At 46.4% G+C, this 23,441-nt stretch overlaps 1 protein-coding gene across 2 annotated transcripts in view; it reads right to left on the bottom strand.

The window, feature by feature from the left end:
- Positions 1-23,441, bottom strand: part of Prkce (protein kinase C epsilon) — a 479,816-nt gene that overhangs the window by 279,725 nt on the left and 176,650 nt on the right. For both annotated transcript variants that reach the window (XM_021186165.2, XM_029471044.1), the window contains exon 2: positions 16,907-16,970. In XM_021186165.2, the coding sequence (XP_021041824.1) occupies positions 16,907-16,970 (64 nt within the window). The remainder of the gene's footprint in view (positions 1-16,906; positions 16,971-23,441) is intronic.

Below are 23,441 nucleotides of genomic sequence, written 5' to 3'. Positions count from 1 at the left end.
CATCAAGGATCAGACTTCCTAGTTCTCAGAAAAACACTTGTCTGGGACTCAGGTTAAGGAGCAGGCCAAGAAGAGGTCATTGGTCCCTGTCTCTAGGGCCTAGCGGCTTTGGCACGGGGAGGGGCCAAAGCTTCCCAGATGTTTCATGAAGGGCTGGATGTGTGCCAGGGAAGCCCTACAGCAACACAAACGGAGCCAGCTCCCCGAGTAGACACCAAGGCAAATCATAGCTCTCTGGAGAGGAGGCCTTCAAGAGGGCAGGGCCTCCAGAAGCACTTTTGGGGGTGACCATCTTTGGCTGTTCCCACCCATAGCTAACAACTCCACAACACCCTCCTTCCCTAGGACTCAAAAACATACACATTTTCCTCCAACTACCAGCTCCTGTTTCTATAGCAACAAAGCAAAAGCCAATGGGGTTTGTAAAAGCAGCAGTCTTGACAGCTACCATAGAGAAGGGCAAAGAAAATAGCCTGGGAAATTTTGGTCTCACCCTGGAACTCTGTCCTCAGAAGAGTGCCAGCCCATCAGGGGGCCCTGGCTACAAGTCTAAACGCTGAGCCCTGCCCCCAAGGGCGCAGTTCTCCTCCACTCTGGAAGAGGAAGATCCAGAGACCACTGACTGACATTCTATAGGGGTTTGCAAGTTAACTGAATGGAAAGCAACTGCTACAGACAGCATTTGCATGATGTCATAGCTATGATGACATGGCCTCTGTCAATACAACCGATTCCATGACTCACCGAACAAACATTTGTTGAGCACCTACTCTATGCCAGGTTTCTAGAAAACAATGATTGAAAAAAAATCAGATAAAATGCATGTCTTTGAGAGCTTATATTGCAGGGGGCAAACGATTTCATAGAGCACTAAATAGAGCAAAAATCACAGCTCCAGCAACTGCTATTCCTGGCGTGAATTAGGTATAAAAACAGAGGCAGTATGATGATGTGGGATTTCAAATAAGCTCTCTTGCACATCTGTTCATTGGGCCATCTTGGGCATCTGACTTAGTGGAGTAGTAATACACTGACTACAATTCATCTACCCAAACAGAAACATGTTTGGAAGCCCAAGCATGTGGAATGTTTTGTTCAAGATCCCCCAAGCTTCATACTTTGAATGTCTGTGTATCAGATGGCCACAGAGAGAATGAACCCGTTAGCCACAAGCCAGGGCGAGGCATTGGTGGCTCCCAGAACTACACCCAGAACAGTGAGAAGCAGACATAAACATACATGAGAGGAGTGAACAGGCATTTGTGAGGCAAGGACCCAAACCTGCAGGCCTCTACGGGCTCTCAGTATCGCTAATCACCAGATGTGGCCTATTAAAAGGACACTGGAGAACAGAGGCTCTTCTGCATAGGCGTATAAAGCTCCTCTCAGGGAACCACTGAGTATCAAACAAGAAGCTCAGATGCAGACACAGGAGATCTCCCTTGAAGCTGTTGATCAGAGGTGTCCAAGAGATCCCCTTAACCATACAGATTATTCCTGCTGGACCTGGTTGTCCACCAGAAACTTGAGGGTAAGAGGCTATTGCTGAAGACCCTATATTTACACTTTGGACACAGAGCTTGGAGAAATCATGGCATTATCTAGAAGACTGCAAAGGTCTATGTGGATGGCTGGGACCTCCGGGCCAGAAGCCTTACCCCACTGTGAACCCCCTGAAGTACTACTCACCTGGCAAACTATGCCCACTGGAGTAATAGTAGCACAGATGTCTCGGGCTGGGGTAGGGCATCCAACAGCTATCTGACTAGACTTAAGGTCTGCTCAACAGAGGAAACTCCTGCCTGGTACTGTGAACTGAGAATCCATGGCTAGACAGGTCATGGACTCTACTATCATTTGGCTGAATTGATATCTGACTAACTTGCAGATACTAACCTCATACCAATAGATTGGCCCAGCTCTATCCTTTAGCAGAGAGGCTGATGGACAGAGGTTTACAGAGAGGAACACAAATGATCAAACAAGTGACCAGAATGTGTTCATCCCCAGAGCATCATCTGTACCCCATCCCCCGCCATTGACTGAGGAAATGCCAATGGGGGACCACAGCAAGACTGAATGAGCTCAGGACGACAGCTGGGAAAGAAAGGGCATCTTCTGGACAGGACAGGCAGCTGTGCTCATCAGCTCTCCACAGCAGTGGTGCCTACACACGACTCGCACAAGGTCAGTCCAACCAATATACCAGCGTGGACGATGATGATGGAGGGCTCACAAGGCATCAGCCCTCGCTGGAAACCTGCACACACTTGACAGCTGCCAGGCAAGAGAAAGTTGCTAGCTTCCTTCAGTGGTGGGACCTCATGCTGCAGCCTTATATCGTCATGCATGCGGGTAACACTAACCTGTGTGTGTGTGCGTGTGTGTGTGTGTGTGTGTGTGTGTGTGTGTGTGTGTGTGTGTGATGTGAATCTGGGAAAAGACAGTGAGAGGGATGTGGGAGGAGTTGGAAGGGAAGAGAAGGGTGAACTTGACCAAAATAAAATTCATTTACGTATAAAAAATAATAAAAATTAAAACTATAATGTTAATTTTAAAATCTGATAACACAGAGCTGATAGTTTTAAAATCTGATAATACAGATGACTCAGTGGTTCAGAGCACTGGCTGCTCTCCCAGAGGACATGGGTTCAATTCCCAGGACCCACATGGTGGCTCATGACCATCTGTAAGTCTAGGAGGCCCAGTGCCCTCTTCTGGCCTCTACAGGTGCTAGGTATGCACATGACACATGATACATGTCATATATGCAGACAAAATACTTAAATAAACTAAATAATATTTTAATTGTATAACTAACTATTAAGAAGATATAAAGCAAATAGTTACTGTAAATCCATCTGCCAGTAGCAGCAATTGGTATAAAACATTTTACCAAGGAATACATACATCCACTGAGTCGCCAAATCAGGCCCCTGGTAAGTAACCTAGAGAAACTGCAGTTATGCTCAAGTGTGCCCAATTACAGCACTGTCCTTAACAGGAAAATCTTAAGAGGCCCAGAAAGGAAAGAATACATGACTGAATTTGATGTAATCACATCATGTAATAACACACAGAAACAAAACCTAACCAACCATCGTCGCACACTCCAAGGAGGATGACACTGGAAGGTGTGATGTTAAACTAATTACAAAGCACTGATACCAAGTATTTAAATAAGGTTCAAAGCAAATAACTCATTGTTTAAGGATATATGGGCATGAGCTGAGCAGGTAAACCATAAATTACTGCAAGAAAAGAATGAACACAAAATGCAGGTGAGCAGGGGGGATGTAAAACAGTAGGCTGTGGGCTATTCCTGAACTGGATCTTGCACACACATGACACGTGAGGCATCATGTATTGTCAGAACTGAAATCGTACAGGGGGGGCGGGGGCAAGGCCCTCGAAGTGGGGACAAACGTAACTACAAAAAAAAAATCTTTGTTTGATTGTTAGTTTTCTAAAGCAAAGGTGCCTGCAGGCTGCAGGAAGGGATTCTTTTTTTTAATTTATTTAAAGGGCCCTGGTTTGAATTTTTAAAAAGAGAAAATAGTAAGATTCCTTTGCAGGCAGAGCTAGGTGCTTCTGGTTAACCTGGCAGTGGAGTGGCTTCCTGAGCTATGTAATTACAGTCAGGAAGAGGTCAAGCAGCTGGAAGGACATCTGTAATTAAGCAGGCAAAGTCTGTCTTCCAAGTCCCGGAGGCTGTGACAGCAACCCCAGTGACCCCAATCCCACCGATGGAAGGCAATTCTTGACTTTCATCCATTTAACCTTCAAACAGTGCACGGGCCAAATGTACACCCAACAATGAACAGGCAGGGACCTTCCCCAGCCGGCTTTTACCTGCCAAGCATCTGTAAGCCCTCCACAGCCTAGCTGTCTCACTTGGACAGCAGCCATCCCTTAACTCCTATAACAAATATATCCTAAGGATGGCTGGATCCTACACAGCCTGAGACACGCCACTATGGCAGGGTCAACGGAGGCAGACTTAGCATGGCTTAGAATATAAGTGTTTGTGCACCTACAGAAATACTGCATCGCTTCATATCTTTCTTTCTTTAAAAAAGAATAAAACTAAAAACAGGAAGAGAAAAAGTGACTGTTCTCCTCACAATGAAAACATAGATACCATGTATCTTGAAACATCAAGGCCAATAGAATTAACCAGAAAACCTGTAGTCTCAGCTGGACTCTCGGCATCTAAGCAGGTTGGCGTGCTCCCTGACATGATTAAGTAAGAAAAAATATATATATATATGCATTTTTAAAAGCACAAAATATTGGAGATATTACCAAAGAGTGTGTCCAAACAATGAGACATAATGAGAGGATTTTAATGCGTTTTAGCTCTCCGGTAATGAAATCCTGCATCACAGCATTTAACTCAATTATTCAACTTCTATTCCTCTGGCTTTCAGATGTATTTTTAGAAGCATCATGTGCAGACTTGGAGTGCTGCCTCCTTACAAAGCTGCTGTGGGCTCCTCCTGCACAAGGAGGCTGAATCCAGCTGCCTGCCAGGCTTGGCTTGTTGGCTGGTGTTGCGTGAACTTTTACTGGGGAGATTCAAACAAGGGACTCCTCACCCTGCATAGGGTGTCCATGACAGACCACGGCATGGTTCCATCAGGGTCCGGTCTGGTGAATAAATGAGTTCATTGGCTTACTTAGAGAACTTGACTTAGAGTAAGTTGCTTACAGGAGCGTGGTACCCTGGTGGCAGTCACAGCACTGAACACTCACCCCCGCATAGCTGCACAGATGGAGTCCCCTGTCAGCGAAGCCTCTACTGTCTACTCCACAAAGGCTGCTGCAATTAGCGCAGAGTTACAAGCAGATGGGATGCAGGAGGACATCTCTCAGGTGAGGGTCTAACCGCCCTTCCCTTGCCCTCCTTCCCTGAGGGGATGTCAATAGACCACGTCCCGAGGGTCATTCCTGAGAAGTCACAGCTACTTCTGACAAAGATGACAATAGCTGCTATGTCTGAAGGACAGGGTCGAGCTTCTACAGATGGTGGCTTTGGGGACTTTGGTTCTTACTGCACATGAAGAGCTGGGAATCCCACGTCCTGTAGGTAATCTTGTGGTTTGTCCATTTGGGGCGATCCATCACTACCTAGTGAGAATCTCGCTGCTCCCCAAAATACAACCTACTCTGGAGGCAACCCAGGTTTCTTCTCACGAGCATGGCTTCTAGGCAAGCGTTTCCTGAGTTGGAGAAAAAAGGTCCTTGCCTCCTGGCACACATGAACAATCAGGACAGAAGGCTAAGAGATGGCAGTGTCGGTCGCCATTTCTCTTTCTCCCGGGATCTGGGCATCAATGCACACCAAGGACGGCTCTTTAGCAAGCTCAGTATCATAGTCATGTGATAGAGTTTGAGGCACAACAGTGAGGCTTTGGGAGATATTTACTCTACTCACAGGAGTCTTCACAGGAGGGGCTGGTGCAACCTGGAGGCATTCAAACACGGGTCTTTAAGAATAACATTCAGGAAGTGGGGGGCGCTATGGGGGACTTTTGGGATAGTATTGGAAATGTAATTGAGGAAAATATGTAATAAAAANATAAAAAAAAAAAAAGAATAACATTCAAGCCTTTTTTTTTTTTGTCATTTTGAGACTGCATCTCCCTGGCTAGCCCAGGCTGGCCTTGAACTTATGATCTTCAGCAGCAGTGATTGATTAGACACAGCATCTGGCTTCAACACTAAGTTTTAACATTTCCTCTTTTTCTTAAGGTTTCAGGGAACATAAACTACCCTGAAAAGCTAAGGCGAATTCCTTTCTCTCTTCCCCATTATTTTACCTACTCACCCTTTAAAAGACTGGTGCAGGGTGTGCGGCTGCAGCTTCTGGACTAGGCAGAGCCTCACCCGAACTTTCCTCAGAATACAAACAATAAAAATAGATGAGGGCATACGTATAATGAATGCCTCGGGGAAATACGGGGCTAAGGACCAGCAGGCATGGGTGGGATCTGACAGTGTGGGAAGACTCCCAGGAGGAGGCAAACTTATAAACTCACTGAGGTTTGAAAGATTAGAGAAGGGACTGAAGGAGCAGGGAGAGCCAGGGTATTGTAACTGGGGAGGCAGTGAGGTAGCCTCGAGTCCCGCTAATAAGTACCTGGCCCCGCAAGCCAGCTTAAACTCTCTGTCCACACCCACCTGTGAGACGGATTGTACACTGGAACGCGAAACAACTATTATCCAAAGCAAAGTCAGCCAAACGCCTTATTTATCCCAATCATTTCCTTTAAAGGTGACACTCTTGCCTCTTACTTTCATTTAGTTACACATCCACTTAACAAACAAGTAAAAAATTATGCCCCTACTGTGTGCTCTGCCCCTGATCCAGAACTTTCTCTTTTCATGAAAAGCAGTATCGCCTGCTTATCAGAGAAGGGTCACACGGGAGGTAAGGTCTAGCAAGGTCCCTGGGTGCATTTCTTTAATGAAAGCCACAAGAACCAGGAGAAAATGTGCACGGTGGGATCAAATTCAAGCAGCACTCAATACTTGGGGGTATTTATAGAAAAACAAACACAAAACCAAAAAAAATCCAATATCCTGATGAGTGGGTCCCAGAAGGTCATGCAGGGCTTTGTTTTCTGGCTATAAACTGGCTCTTGTCCTTGCTCTGGAGAACACAGCTACTGCCTGCCCACTCTGCTTTTCAGCAGGCTGCTTAAGTCAAGTGACCTGCTGGTGGATCCTAGCGGAGTCCCCCCCCCCCAGGAAGGAGGAACTGAGACTAGAAAAAGATGCACCCACAGGGTGGGTTTTGGGGTGAACTCTTGGGAGGTGGGGAGGGAAAGGAACTGGGAAATTTCCAGTTACAACTGCTGTCTGCTGAGCATGGTTTGCCAGGGACCCTAGGGACTACCGTCTCTTGCTGTTCAAAAGTGTGTTCTGGTGACCAGCAACACGGCATCTCCTGGAGCTGATCAGCCACATGGAACCACCAGCCCCAACCCAGGGCCCACAGAGTCGGTATCTGTGTTTTCATAGCATCTCTGACGGATTCAGCTTTAAACTCCTTAAGCCTCGTTTCGTCTAGATGTAAAGAGGAAAGCCATATGACAGATCTCTTTGGATATAAATAATAATCTCCGCTCTAGAGTCATGTGAACCTCCTTCCTCTCTCCAGGAGGGAGGGCTTAAAGGCACAGGAAAAAACTACACAGCACATCCTCACCCTGTGCAGAGAGAAGACCACCTGGAACCAAAGAGACTACGGGGCTTGTTGCCAGACATTCTCCAGACCTCTGCCTTTTTCACTGGTGCCCAGCAGACGATGGAGTCAGAGTATACAATTGTTTTGTTTTGTTTGAGACAGGGTTTCAGTATCTAGGCATGGATGGCCTAGTCTTGTTCTGTAGAACAGGCTGACCTTGAACTCACAAATATCTGTCTGCTTCTGCCTGGCCAGCACTGGGGTTAAAGGTGTGAGGCACCGAGCTCAGTTCAGTATACACTTGTTGTATGTATTGGTAAACCATGAGAATAGCTCATTGTAAAGTAGGAACTAAAATAAAGATTCTAATCTCTCTCTGTGTCTCTCTCTGACTCTGTCTCTGTCTCTGTGTCTCTCTGTGTCTCTCTGTGTCTCTGTGTCTCTGTGTCTNTCTCTCTCTCTCTCTCTCTCTCTCTCTCTCTCNCNCNCACACACACACACACACACACAGACATGTGTGCAAACCCTAAAAGTGAAGATAATTTCCCTTGAACTCACTTTCTCACAATTTCAAAGGAATTCACTAGGGGTGGCAATGGCTTCTGTAGCAGAGACGTCATTCCTCTGCACTACGCACTATCATTATTGCTAGTGTCAGAGACAGACTGACTGGAAGGCCAGGGAAGGAGGTCTGACCCACTGGCAGCCACTTGCTCGCTGTTGATTTTGTATAGCCCCACCCCCACAGGTGAGAACCAACATCTCCCTCTATTCCACTCCTCCTTCCCTCATTGGAAGCACCATTCATCTTCTTCTCGAGTAGCTGGACATGCAGAAGTAACACGAATGCTCTCACTATCAGGAGCTCAGCTTCTTCTGATAGGAGGAGGCAAAGAACAGACCAAGAAGCACAACAGTGTGTTGCAGCTGCTGGTGGGAACAGGTATCGTGGAGCCAGCAGTAAGGCTCTCCCCCACTGAGGCCTCTCCCCTGAGCAGAGTCAATGAATCGCAATCACTAGCACTGCTCTGGAGTGATCTCCTTCAGGCCACATGGCTAGCCTAAAATGCAGTAATAACAGATACTATATTCTCCTTTCTTGGTTGAGGGAACAGAGCTGCTGCTCACAGGTGATCCTCGCTGGGACTTGATTCGTCAAATGTTTCCATATCCGCAATCTATTTGATTTATACAGACATGTAGCTATCATATACCCAATGTATACAGGCACTCTACTCAGTCCTAAGACACAATAAACAATAAAACAAATCCCTGAAGATTACATTCAAGTCTCTCCCAGCTCTCCCACCTGTCTGTGTGCATATAGAGAGAATGTCTCTGCAATGATACATCAATCACTGGGAACAGTGACTATCTCTGGGGAAGGGATAAGGAAATTTGAGAAGGAAGAAAAATATTCTTGTTTAGTTTATCATTTATGTGTATGGGCTATTTAAAAATTATTTAGAAATAATAAAGAAGGGATTAGATGGAAATGTGACTGTTCCCTTATACAGAGGGACAAAGACTTGTGTCTGGCTAGGGATTACAACCGGCTCCAGAAATCCCTAAGAGAGAGAAATAACCCACTGAATAAATACAGATCACACATGCAAGGAAAAGGAGCCCCCTTTTCCTTACAGGATTAACCCTGTCTACACATTTACTGCTCAAGAGACCCCTCTAATAAACAATGAGATACATTAAGTTTAGAGGTTTCCTCTCACAGGGCCTTAGTGGAGACTCCATATTCCCGCAGTGGAGAAATAGGCAGGCCCAGTAGCCCATTACCATAGGTACCGAAAGACCCTCAGCAGTTCAATTCCACAGAGCGGTTGCTTTTCCTTGCTAGGTCTGCTTACTACATTGCTAATGTGGTGTTTCTGGTGGCAGCTCTTTATTTGGTAACTGTCACTGCTTGTCCCATGCTTGATCATATGTACACAGACTGGTGGCTTCATTAGCTTGGCTATCCTCCGCCCCGCTGGAAGCCACAGACAGCAAGTGGCTGTCCGTGACCTCCTTCCCCAGCCTTCCAGTCTGTCTCTCTCTGACGTTAGCAGGAGTGGTGATATAGAATGCAAAGTGATGTTCTCTCTGCTATAGGCACCCTGGCTTCCACTAGTGAATTCCTTTGCAACTGTGAGGAAGAGTGCATAAAAGAGAGATTACATATGTAACCCTGTGCACATGCGTGTGTGTGTGTGTGTGTGTGTGTGTCTTCTCAGTCTACACAAGCTCAACTGAAGGGTTACAATACAAGGGGAAGATAAAAGCTTGGCGTTACCCCTAGATTAATGATGGCAAATGTGTTTGGTTGTGAAAATGTGAGGGTTTCAACAAAGCTAGGTAATAAGGGACATCAATAAAACTGTCAGCACTGGCCAGTTTCAAGTAGATAAAAGAATAGAATAATCAGTACAGAAAGACAACTCTCTAAATTAGGTTAGATGAATGGAAATACCCTTTTCTTTCAAGCCAAGTCACAAGGACATTAACAACAGTAAATGATTAAATTATGGTCCATTTCAAGCAAATATGATCTGAGCTGCAAACATGATTCCCCCCAAACTCTCTTTTATAAGATACAGAAATGATAGTGACAGATGGAGAGGACTCGGGAGGAGATGACAGAGCCATGTCTTCACTAAGGACCTATCATAAGCCCTCCCTTGCTATATGTGTGTTTCTTCCATCTGACTATCCCTTCTGCAGTTAAGTCAGGAGTAAAACAAGCACTCAGTCAACAGAGACATCCAATAGCCACACCCACAATGGCAGACAGGGAGGAGGCTTGCAGAGAACAGCTCCCCAGTCTCTCCAGGTTCAATCCTGGTTTTGTCTGCTAGTGGCTGGCATTTGGTGTTGTTGACCATGGCGGGGGGCAGGGGGGGAGGTTCATTTCAGAGGAACCACTGTGCTTCTAGAGACCAATTAGAAGGAAATGGGGGCTTCTTGGCTTTTTTTTTTCTCATTGAGAATGTATGCAAAGGCTCTTTGGGATATAAGAATTCCTGGACAGGGGTGGATGCTCATTGAGTCTTCTATGTCATCCACACAGGCAATCACCTCTAGTAATAAACACTGATTCCAACAAGGCAAAGATGGACCACCATTTCTAGACAGCGAAAGATAGGCTCCCTTGTCCTGTGTCTCAGAGCGAGAGCTGCCAGTACAGAGCGCATAGTAAAAGACCAACGTTTTTGAACATCTAAGTGCTGTGATCTTTATTTTCTGGACTCAGTCCACTTCTGGAAAGTCTGGCACATCCAAATATGTCTAGGGAGCATTGAGGTGAGCATGACCAGAATCCTATTGGTGAAGGGACATTCCCCAGAGGAGAGGGGCCAGCACCTTGCTGGGTGTGGCTTAGGAAAGGTGGAAATGCCTAAGTGATGTTTCATATTCAAAAATGAACAGAAACTGAAAGAGAAAATGTGGGGATGTCGGGGCTTAATTTAGGACACCTGAGAAAGGCCGTAGACATAGCTCTGTGGTGGTCCACTTGTGGAGATCAGGAGTTTATTTTACCAGCTCTGTTAAAAAAGGAAGAGGAGGAGGAGGAGGAGGAAGAGGGGGAGGAAGAGGAGGAGGAGGAAGAGGAAGAGGCTGAAAAGCTGAAGACTGTAGTGTGATTATTGTAGGGCTTTACCAGGTGTCTACCTGGGAAGAAAATCCAAAATAAGCCATGAAGAAATACAAGAAAAACCTTTCTTCAAATGATCTTCTAAATACCTCAATGCCGTCGTTACACCAGGCCTCTACCCAACGTTATGGATGTGATTACATTTGACCTGGGACATTCCCTTCCTCCTTGGGGACCTTAGTGAGACCGAGGCCTCAGCCATGAAGGTTGAGCAGAACAATTGCCATCAACTTTCAAGCGTGGATCAATCATTTGTGGCTCCCCCCACTTTCCCTGTTTGCAGAGCACCACCATTTCTGCTTGCTCTACAGATAACTCTCTTTTTGTTTGAATGCTCCCAAAGAGTATACATTCTGTCTGCCTTGTTTATCCTGCCATTCCTGAGTATGAAAAAGTCTAAGCCATCTTGGATAATGATAACAGGACTCTCTCCCAGCTCACAAAGCCTCTCCCGGACTCTCTAAGGTCTGTTCTACCCATCCTTTCCCGCATAAGCCCCCCACTCCCTTGGCATTGCTGGGTTATTCCAGTCCCAGTTTCCCCCTTGGTGACTGGCACTCAGTCTGAACTCGGTGTGAATGTTCTAGTCTTTGATGCCTTCCTCCTCTAAGATGTTCATTCCTGGTTGAAGTCAAGTAATGCTCTCAGTCTTGTGAACATCATCTTCCATTTTCAACGTCACGCTTCACTTCCAGTTTCCCTAATCTCGAGATGAATTGGCGACTGTCCATCATTGGAGTAAGTGGCCCAAATGAGCAAGAGTTAAAACTCGCCGACAACCAGAAGCTACTTGATCAAATAATATGGGATCTAGAAAAAGCCGAATTCTTCAGAAGGCCTTCGGAACCTGGAGATGCTGTTGAGACCCTGCCCTCTAGCAGAGTCAAGATTTCACCCAAGAGCAGTGTTTCAATGTCTGCCACGAACATAAGATCCCAATGTCTCTAACAAAGAGCAGGACAGTAGGAAAGATCATTGTCCTGTTAGATTTATGTCAGGTCCAGTTTCAAATCATAACCTACCTACTTATGGGTCCACATTACAGACATCTGGAGAGAGACCAAGCCATTCCTGAAATAGGGATCAAGGGTTCTCCTTTCTAAGAGAGTAACAAGCCAGATCTGTCTGTTCATGAAAGGGACTGTGGGGCCACCTTTGGATTAAAAGCTAAGAATGTTGGCTTTATGTTCCTATGAAAAGCTTTCTGAGGGGAAAAAAATAGTAACACTAGCATCAGGAGGTCATTTCCATGTTGACAACCTCACCATCAGGGCCCTGGCAGAGCAGAAGCCCAGGAGGAGCCTGCAGTATGCTCTGAGGTGTGTCCCTGGCCCTCTTAGCACCGCACCTCCATGTGAAAGTGATGGGGCCAAGCACTTGGTATGTGAAAATCTTCACACGTGTCTTTCCAGAGCCAAGCAAAGTTGTCTTTATCAAATCTGTCTTCTTGAGCAACTAGGGGGAAAAAACAGAGAAAGCCGCAAAAAGGAGCAAGATTTCGAAAAACATACCTGCAGAAAGGCTAAAGGATTTGATGGATTCAGCCTGAAGAAGAAAGATTTAAGAACTGTCCTCAAACAGATGAAAGGATTTACCCAGGGCCGGTAAGAGCCTGGAGGCCATATGTTCTCAGTCTGCACTGAGTGGCGACAGGAGGAGCCAGGCTCCAACAAGAGCCCCTGTTAACATTAATGTGCCCAGGACACAAACCAGTGGTTCTGTGATGCTCCAAAGGGTCTGGCTGGGAATTGCTGAATGTGGGGGTAGGGGGAGGAAGAAAGATGAAGAAGCAAAACCAACAGCTGGGTTGCACTGCTACAGGAAGTAATCGCTTAGACCTGACACACATCCATGTGTTCTGTAAGTAGCCAGCTCTTGCCTTGAGCACTCCACAGCCAGAGTCAGAAACCTCCCTCCTACCACTTCCCTGAAGAGCCTGCTGGCTGCTCTCAAGGTGACTCTGATAAACTCCACTCTGCTCTTGGGTCTCTAGGCTCTGGGTATTTACTGAATATCTCCGTACACATGAATAGTCCCAAGGCCTTGTTCTTATACTGACCCCTCTCTAGTATCTTTGGCAGGGTTACTTCAGGCTAAATCAGCTTACAAGTGGCCAGAATGGACTCTTCCAAACGAAGTCCAAATGAAATGTCATAGTGTTGCCCTGTCTTCTGGGCAAGGAATCTGAAGCTAAGCTGGCGAGCAGAAGAGCCTAAGTCTGATGAATGCCTAGGGCTATACTCTTTCCTAGAGAAGACACCAGGCACTTCATATCACATGACTGCAGAAAGGAGAGTAGGTGGGTATTGCTTCTCAGCTCCCACTTACACAAGGCAGCATCCCACCAGGACCAGATTCACTCTACTTTAGGTTGGGGATTCTGTATACTATTAAAGACCTGGGTCTGTGAGTCTGATGTCCAGTGAGGATGACTTCTTGCAATTTCTACTGCAGTTCGGACTCTGAGGACAATCTGAGATGACCACTGACCTTAGATGCAAATCAGAGGGAGAAGACCACACAGGCTAGCCAGCCCCTCACCAGCTCCCATCCAGAGGGTCTGTGGAGGGTCTGTAAAGGACGGTATACTGCTACATTGCAAAATATGGTGCATTGCTCCATTGTTACAACGAATGTGAACCACCAATGACAGCAAATGCAGAAACCATAACTTATTACACAGAATGAAACACATTTACAATTTGAGAATTAAGTTGCTATTTATACTTCCTTTACCCAAGCTTTGACCTAATTATCTGGTGATTCAATGGTGCCAGGCGTACCAGAGAGCCAAATGTTTGTTATTCATGCTGAAAGTCAATCTACAGAATACCCCAAACTGGGACTCACAGAAAAGTATCTGTGACAACACATGCCAAAAAAGGTCCACTTCTTTCAGCTCATCTATCACCTACAATATTACCCTACTCCTTGGCCATGAGCTCCAACAGATGCCTATTCAAATTACACTGAAGAACAGCATCATGGGACTGGAAATGATCTCCAACGTCACCAGGCCTGACCCTTTACATCTGGGGTCAGGTTCCCTGCTTTAGTCAAAGCACACACTAGTCAAATCCTATTATGGGGACCTGCACAGGATGTCCAAGTGGTGGAATTTCATTAGACAGTCAGAAATCACATTACATCCTGCTCCAGCGGATGTAAACACACAAACTTCCTAATGGCATGTTAGCAAGAAAAAGAGTCCTTTGGGATGCTCTAAAAGAAGGGTGTGTGTTCACACTGTCACCCCCATACCTTTCTATGCACTCTTAGGAATTTGCATGTGGTGGAAAGTGCGTGCAATTTCCATGTGTATGTTTTTCCCATTGGTGGGGCTGGAGCATGGAGACAGGGTTGCTGAAATGTTTCTGGCGGCAGGATTACCAGAGCAGTGAAGCTTCAGTCAGGCATCATTCCAACGCTCCTCTTGCCCACTCACAGAACGCAGTTAGCATTTGCACCCAAGAAAGAGTGTGGACAAAGAGTGGAGTCTGCAGTCTGTAGTGCAATAGGGTAGCTTAACAAATGAGCTTCTCTGGGAGGTCTATTGGGCAGCAGTCTAGCTGGTTTATTCCTGTCCGAGTCTTTCTTGTACCCTCACAACTCTTATGCAACCAAAATTACCTCGAGACAGAGAGCCCTCTCGGTCCAGGGCGAGGACTGGCAGAGCAGATGGGCATGGCACAAATGGAGTATGACACGGGATTACAGACGCCCACCCACCACTCACAGAAGGGAATCCCAAGTCCAGGAACAGCAAAGGCAAACTAGAGTCCTCTTTGCTTTAGAGCAACACATGCTAGCACTTTACAAATCCTGGCATGTGTCAGCATTTCTAAAGTAAACTCTATTTTCTTTAGATGAAAGAGATTTTTAAAAAAGACTCAGAATTTAGCCCAATGAAAATTGTTTCGGTTATTCACATGCAATAAAGCGTAGAAGCAAGAAGGAAAAAAAATCAATTGCTTCTGATTTATTTATTCATTCAGTGTCCATCTCCTTTCTCTCTTATGTAAAAAAAATGTTGTTTATAATTTTGCAAGTCATTAATCTTTTTGAGGAGAAAGAAAATAATTCAAGCCTGCCATTGGCTTGCCCAGCATCTTGGCACAGGAAATACATGTTTAATTAAGGTTAGGGAAAGAACAGGAAAAAAAATTGATTTTTGTTTATCAAACATTTTCCAGCATCTACAATCAGGATGCTATTGTAAACTCTCAAGTCTGATAAGCCGGGCTCTCATACTATGCTAAAAAAAATGTTTAAGCAACTACAAGCCTTCAATCTTTGTTTGTCTTATTATTTTTTCTTAAATTTCAGGCTGGCCCAAGTTCTTGTGTGCAAGACACTATCCCGCCTCAGTCTCAAGAGCAGGCATTTACCACCTGTGCTGGGATGGGCTGTCTTTCTATAACATGGCTGGTTTATTTTACTTTATTTTTTGAAGGTCTTAAATATTTCATAACATATATTGTTAAATCCTCAACTCTCCAACAGCATATTCTATTTTTGGCTGTTTAGTACTGATAACAGAGAGGGGAAGTTGGACTTGCCAAACATAACTGCAGTAAAGAGCAGAATATGTAAGAAACCAATTTTAAAAGGATGTTTAAAGCTTTTAACCTATGCCAAATCATCAACTCTAGTGGGGTCCCCATATGCACATGACTGTTGAGTTGTTCTGAACACCTGTAGAGACTGAATATGAATAAAGTTATTGGGTACCATTATCACTTACGTCATTTTCTTAGAGCAGTGTTCTCAGCCTTGTGAATTCTGTGACCCCTTTAATACAGTTCTTCATATTGAGGTGACCCCCAACCATAAAATGACTTCATTGATACTTCATAGCTGTAATTTTGCTACTATTATGAATCATAATGTAAATATCTGATATGCAGGAAGTCTGAAATTAAGACTTCAACCCATAGGTTGAGACCCACTGGCTTAGAGGCTTTGACCTTACTTAGATGTTTCCTCCCAACAGAGCCTTTACCTAGAGTCAGTCAGTCAGTCAGTCAGTCAGTCAGTCTCTCTCTCTCTCTCTCTCTCTCTCTCTCTCTCTCTCTCTCTCTCTCTTTCTCTGTGTGTGTGTGTGTGTGTGTCTGTGTGTGTGCTTGTGCATGTGCGTGTGTGAGACTCTGTGCTTATAACTTGGTGTGAATCTGTGAAAAGGCCAAGTTTTCCAGGCAGGAGAGCTGAAGGTCAGGACTCCCCCCTTCTCTCTTGGGATCACAGACAACATTTCTTTCTCTCGTCTCAAAGGGGAAACAGCAATTCTCTCCCGATCTCTCAGCCATGCCACTAGCACCAACTGTTCTACCTCCCTGCCCACAAACAGAGAGAGAGAGAGAGAGAGAGAGAGAGAGAGAGAGGACTAATGAGGCCAGTAAACACCCTTTGGTCTCCTGCTGAAGTCTGTTGTAACTGCCTTGCCCCTGTCTGGACATAGATGCATTTCCTTGCCTTCCCTTCCACACTGTTCGTCTGGTCTTCACCACACTGACACTTCTGCACTTAAAACACAGTAAGTGAGCGAAGAAGGAAGAAATCAAGGTAAGAGGATATAAAAAGAAGAAGAAACAATCCATACATTGTCTCATCCTATCAGCATCATTTGTCTTTTAAATAGCTAGTAGAGGAATCTGTAAATGATGAAAAAAAAGGTAAGATTTTAAAGTCTGACACCTTGTCTGCTTCCTTTCTGAATACCGTTAGGCTAGCTGGTTTTACTTCCTTCTCACCACACCCGGTGCAAACCCCACAGACGCCTCCTGGGAGAGGGTGCCCCTGCACTGGCACCTGCCCTGCACGCAGCATTTGGAAATGCCCGTGTTACTGGCCTCTCAGCAAGTCTGAAATCTCCTTCTGCTCCAGCAATAACAGATGGTTGGCTCCTGTTTGGTGCACAGGCCCAACATCTTCCAAACAACCTTTCTCCTGCTAAAGCATGCCAACTAATTAAATGTCACTATGGTAAGGTCCTGGCTGAGATGGAAAGAGGGAGACCCAGCAGACCAAGGCTCAACAGAACAAGACAAGAGCAAGAGGTGGCACCCTACCTTCACCCGATGATCCCGAGAGATCGATGATCACGTACACTTTTCCTTCTGGCTCCAGGTCAATCTGAAAGTAAGAGAATGACAGAGGGGCTGTTAGTGCATGGGTGGGCAGCTTGAGAGATCCATTCCCACCCTGAGCTGCTGGAACTCAAGAGTCGTGACACCCATCAGACCTGTGTCAAGTGCTAGGTGAGTTAGCAATGAAAGAGCAACAGTGTTCACTGAACATCTACTGTGCTGTCGTCCTAAAGATCTGAAGCACACCCAAAAGGGAGCATCAGCCAGTGCTTTGAACCTTGGGGGGGGGGCTTCCTTCACAATGGATACTTGAAGAATTTCTAAAGATGCGACTGATGGTTGTGACTAACAGAGAGGATGCCATCACTGGTGTCTATAGGGTAGAGAGCCCAGAGAAGCCACAGGGTCTAAGACCATCCCCAGAGCAAAGAATCATCCAGCCTTCCAGTCAACCACCTGAAGCTTAGAAGGTTTAACGTTAGCCCCCTTTACAGGTAACCGTGGTCCTAGTTTCAGGCTAAGTGGCTGAGATCCGATGCCAAGATTGTCCAAAGAAACTTGTGTCTTTTATATGTCTCAGAAAGGAAGAGATGAATTGAGACGTCGCTCCTGTACTCAGTGATGAAAATCTCACTGGGAAATTAAGGAACAGAACAGTGCGGAACTCAGCTAGTAAGAGGGAGAGACTGAACCACGAGCGACTGCATGGAAGGATCCTGAAGGCAGCAGAGCAGAGCAGTGTGAGAAGCAGCAACACAGATCCAGGCTCTGAAAGCACGCCTCCCCCTGATCCCCTCACTGAGCTCATGTGCTGGCTACACAGGTGTTTTGTGACCCACAGATTCCAGCTGAGTTATAAAGAGAGTCAGTACTTTCAACTGCTCACCGGTGACCTTCTCCTTCCATCCCCAGTTTGATCCCTCTTCTACTCTAACTAGAGCCAACGTGCTATTCAGAACCCAGTTGATGACGCTGGGCAGTGGGGTGGAAAATGGAAGCCTTGACCTCTTTTTTTTTTTTTTTTTTTTTTTTTTTTTTTTTTTTTTTTTTTGGTAAGTTCAGACATCTTTGCAAGGTAGGAACACTTCTGCAGAACATGTGATTTCCACATGGGAGAGTAGTAACTCTGGGAGACTTGGCTTTCCAAGTCCACACCACAAAACTCTCCCACCCCACCTCCCACCCGCCATCTGCATACACAGAGTTCCAAGGGGCTCAGCAGTGCCAGGCTCTCTCCGGAACAAGCTGTGCATTTCCTAAGGACAGGAACTGCCATCCCTTCCTGTAATTTTTTTCCCCACCGTCCCCAGCAAAAGGCAAGTGCACACGGAGCAGGTAATGCTTGGGAAGAGGCACTGTGGTAGACGTCTCCGGCTCCTTCAAGGTTGAGGGCAATATGCCTCCTCTCTGAGGCGTTCCTAGACACTCCCACCAGGATGTGTTCCTCCCTCGTCTGGGTTCCCACAGCACGCTATCCTAATCACAGTTCCTATTAAACCATAGCCCACTGTCCATGTAGTCATCTCCCCTGTTAGACAGAAAGTGCAAGATCTACCTTCCCAACTTCTGCTCACTTCTCTCGGTCAGAAACTGTCCAATACCCATTTGTGGAGGTAGGAATAAGATCTAAATTCGAGGCTTATAAAGTTTATTTTGGGTCCTTCACCCCTTCAGACCTCCATCCTCAGGGAGGAAAACAGACTTGAGATTTGTACTGAGGTGGCATTCCATATGACACTCGGAGAGGGAAGCTGAGGTGGCTGTTCGATGAACATGCTAATATAAGCACCTGTGCGAGGCAAAGACACTGAAGTTGAACCAACTTTCTCTCTAAGTCACACCATACCCTTCCCAGACCACTCCGGAGCCCTGTTGCATGGCTGGACTTAGCGCCTCGTGGCTGAGAGTGTTTGCTGTCGGTTTCAAATCTTCATTTGTCTCAAGGGATAACCTATGGAGGAGGCAAGTGGTGTCTGGCCAGGCAGTGAAAGAGAGCAGTGAGCAGATTTGTGCCATCCTCAGGGACTCCACACTTAAGCTTGGGATCCAGACGAGAACCAAATACTCAACTGGGGTCCCACAAGGTGACTTCCCTCAGAGTTCATGATTTTAAACCTGGGTAAAACCATGGTTTCCCTGGAGCTCTTTGGAGGACGATCACACCATAAACACACCCCAGCCCCAGCAAGGAGTCACAGACAGAAAACCAGCTGTTGGCTCTGCTGAGCAGCGCTAAACCAGAATTCTGTCTCTGCCCAAGTTCAAAATGATCAGGAGCCCTTTTGCCCCCGAGCATGGAATTCAAATAATGTATGCCTTTTGATTAGATCATCTCTGTTAACCCCAAACAAAATGAAACACTTTTTCATATCCTCCAAGTCAAAGATTTCCCACGGCTGCAGACTGTTGGTGAAGCACAATGCTATCTGTGAGAGGCAGGGAGGAGGGTAGTGGGGGAAGGAGCTGGGGAGCGAGGCCGATCCAAGGCGGGCACAGAGCCTATCTCTGCAGAGGGGAAGAGAGGATTCGGAGAAGGGAAGACAGGTCATTGACGGTAAAACGTATTAGGATATTAACATTCAAGATAGCAATCAGAAGCCATCTTAGCACCCATGCTCCCTCAATACTGACGAACTGCATTTCCCAACAGAAAAATAGAAATTAAGCCATTACACATGCCAAAAGCAACAAAGAGCTGCTTCGCAGGCAGAGCAGATGGCTGGAGAGCACCGGCCAAGCCCTAGTCAGCCAAGTGAGGAAGGCTGTCCATCAGCATGGCGGGACTTCAGTGTTGGTGACTGGAGGAGTGGCCAAGTACGAAGGGTGGTAGAAAGTGGTCTGACTTCACAGCCTAAGGGATTTTATCACAAATTCTGCCCATGGATGCATGGTCCAGATAATGAAGCAGTGTGAGTTTTCAGACCTGCACGACTCTGCAATCTATTGGAGGGCATCAGACAGCTGGAATGACTTAAGAAAAGACCCCATAGCCCCCTGCAGCCATTCCCAGAACAGTGCTGAGCCCCTCCTGCAATGAGGGCTCGCTCCACTTGCACCAGAGGTAGCCCTGTTCATAACCTCTCCTTAGGCTTCTTACTTCTCCTCGACAGACTTCCTAGCTACTTTCCTTTCTCTTAGACTACGATTCTCCTTCAAGTTAAATCCCTATTGGCTTTTCCTCCAGCCAGGGCCAGAAGCCAAGGAAGCGGAGGGGGAGATGAGCACAGCCCTTGGCTTCACAGCAGGCCAGAACCCCAGTTTTGTCTCTTACCCGCTGAGTGACCTCAAACAACTATTTCCTCTGCATAAGCCTTGGCTTCATCTGTGAAATGGGTTGTCATGGAAATTCTGTGAGACAGAAATGCCAAGCACTTGGCACTCAGAAAATGCTCAATGTGTGGAAAAGAGAAAAACTGACCAGCTAGATGGTCTGTCTGAAGCAGTAGGGCCTGCAAGATGGCTCACTAGGTGAAGGGGCTTGCCACTAGGTCTGATGATCTAAGTTTCTTTCATTCCCAGATGGTAGAGAGACCCAACTCCCACAAATTGTCCTCTGACTTCTCTCTTTGTTAGTGTCATAGTACACATGAACACAATATATACATACATAACACACACACATGCTCATACACACATTCATACACACACACATGTATACACGTACACACACACACGCACACGCACACACACACAAACGTCTTCAAGTCCCACCTTTGTTTTTTTTTATATTTATTTATTTATTATTATATGTAAGTACACTGTAGCTGTCTTCAGACACACCAGAAAAGGGCATCAGGTCTCATTACGGATGGTTGTGAGCCACCATGTGGTTGCTGGGATTTGAACTCTGGACCTTCGGAAGAGCAGTCGGGTGCTCTTACCCACTGAGCCATCTCACCAGCCCCAAGTCCCACCTTTGTAGTCCAAAGTTCTTTCTACTCAAACAACCCTCCCCGAACCCAAACAAATAGAAAACATTTTGTGTCCCAAACTGATATTCCTATAAGTTATCATAGAATATCAGATGACTTTTTAATGCTACTGTGACTATCAAAAAGGTAAGTCTTGTACTCAGCTTGGGGTAAACCCAGGGGCAGGCAAGGTTATCCTCTAAGCATGAGAGGTCCACAGTGCAGAGAGAGGGAAAGGGGGAGGAGGAGGGGAGAGGGACAGAGACAGAGACAGATCACAGGATTCCCGGGCATCTGATTTGCTTTAGACACTGAGTTGGGCTCTTCACTGGCCTCAGTGTACTGAAACTCTTGTGATGCCAATGATAGTCTGTGTTTCCAGACGGGAAATGGGTGCTCAGCGAGCTTTCTGCAGTTGTGCCCCTTACCTTATCATGCAAGGAACTGATTCTGCCTGAACTCCGAGGTCAGACTCACGTCCCCTGCTACACCTAGCCCACAGAAGCGTCTCAGAGAGCTTGTCTGGGTGTCCTCCACCCCATGCCCAGGGTCTTCATTCCCCTCTGTAGTGGCCATTGGCTTCCCAGGCCCAATCTCTGTAAGGCAGAGCGTTGTCTTGCACATCTGCAGCACTGCACTGAGCTAAGGGGAACGTGGGTGCAAAGACGCCATTCATTCCAAAGAAGGGCAATGCCACAGGGGCAGAACAAACAGCCCAGAAACTTCCTCAGTGGTGGCACTGCAAAAGCCAAGCCTCTCATGGACTTCTGTGCAGTGCCTGAACATTTTCAAAGTCCTTCATGTGTCTGATTTTATTTATCCCTCATGATTTATCTGTAAGGTAACAGGTACTGTGTTGGTCTATGAGTAAGATTCAGATATAGTAGCACACACTGTAATCTCAATACTCCCCAAGTAGGTTATGAGTTTAAGGCAACCCTGGGGTACATAACTGTCATGGTTTGTATATTCTTGGACCAGGGAGTGGCACCATTTGGAGGTGTGGCCTTGTTGGAATAGGTATGACCTGGTTGGAATGGGTGTGTCACTGTGGGTGTGGGCTTAGGACCCTCACCCTAGTTGCCTGGAAGTCAGTCTTCCACTAGCAGCCTTTGGATGAAGACATAGAACTCTCAGCTCTGCCTGCGCAATGCCTGCCTGGATACTGCGATGCTCCCACCTTGATGGCAATGGACTGAACCTCTGAATCTGTAAGCCAGCCCCAATTAAATGGTGTTTTTTATAAGCCTTGCCTTGGTCATGGTATCTGTTCACAACAGTAAAACCCTAACTAAAAGAATAACAAAACTCGGTCTCAACCAACCTCTTCAATAGAGTCTTTGCTATGATGCACAGGTCCTGGATTTAAACTCTAGCTCTGCAGATGAATCAATAATGCTAGAGCTGAGGCTGACGTGGACCCACAGCAGGCAATGAAGGCTCTGCTGCTTAGTGATGCCAGGGCCACCACAGAGCTCTTGTATCTGGGAATGGACCCCCTATGGCTGAATAATATACACAACTCAAAGACAGTGTGTGTGTGTGCGCGCACACACACACACACACACACAGACCTTCAGGCCAGTAGCCCTTCCAGCACCCCACACCCATCCATCAGGAAACTCTGAGCCAAGTCGTTTTGAAGAATCAGATCTCACCAACGAGAGGCTTAACACCCTCTCCACCTACAGTGTTCACGTCAGGCTTCAGTGACCTATGTGAATCTATGCCTATCTGGAGGGCCAAGAGCTTCAAGAGCCAGGCAGTCTAAAACTCATAAACTCCCTCCTAACCACAGGCTAGGAGGACTCTCACCTGAGAACTCTGGAAACACTTCCCACGGGCCTGGCTCAGCTCATCCGAGTTTTACTGCCCTTTCTGACCATCCCCAGGTCAGCACTTGGGAGAGAAGCAGAGATGGGGAGAGAGGCTCTGCCTGGCCTGGTTCCACCTACGAGGACTCATATAATTAAATGTTTATTTCTCTTTCTTCCTTCCTTGGAAGAGCTTGGGGATAATGTAGAAGAACCATCTAGAAAGGAAGTGAGCATGGTGGTTCAGGTCTGTAGTCTTAACTACTTGAGAGCCCGAGGCAAGAGGCCTATCAATCCCAGCCCACCTAGCCTACAATTGTTTTAAGGCCTACACTGGCAACTTAGCCGGATCCTGACCCCAAATTAAAGGAAAAAAAATGGGTCAACAGCTCAGTCATTTAGGTTCCTGCTGCATGAGAATGAGGCCATGAGCTCAGATCCTTAGCATCCCTGTAAAAGCCAGGCATGAACACACATCTGTAGCCCCAGGGCTAGGGAATGCAGAGACAGGAGAATGTCTGGAGCCCATTGGCTAGCCAGCCAATAGGGGATCTTTAGGTTGAGTGAGGAGGCCATCTCAAATAATTAAGATGGAAATGCTTGAGGGAGCAAAACATATGGCACCAGCCTCGCACACCTCTGTGCATGCACACAACACATCTACACAAACACACGGATGCATGAAAACAACATACACAGTACTGAGTACAACATACTCAGTAGTAACATGCTTGCTTGACATTCACAAGTGTCAAACCCCAGTACTGGAGGGAGGGAGGGAGGGAGGGAGGG

This window comes from Mus caroli, chromosome 17 (assembly GCF_900094665.2).
Source record: "Mus caroli chromosome 17, CAROLI_EIJ_v1.1, whole genome shotgun sequence".
Taxonomy (NCBI): Eukaryota; Metazoa; Chordata; class Mammalia; order Rodentia; family Muridae; genus Mus; species Mus caroli.
Note: the sequence above shows the minus strand (reverse complement) of the source record. Positions and strands in the feature narration are given on the sequence as shown.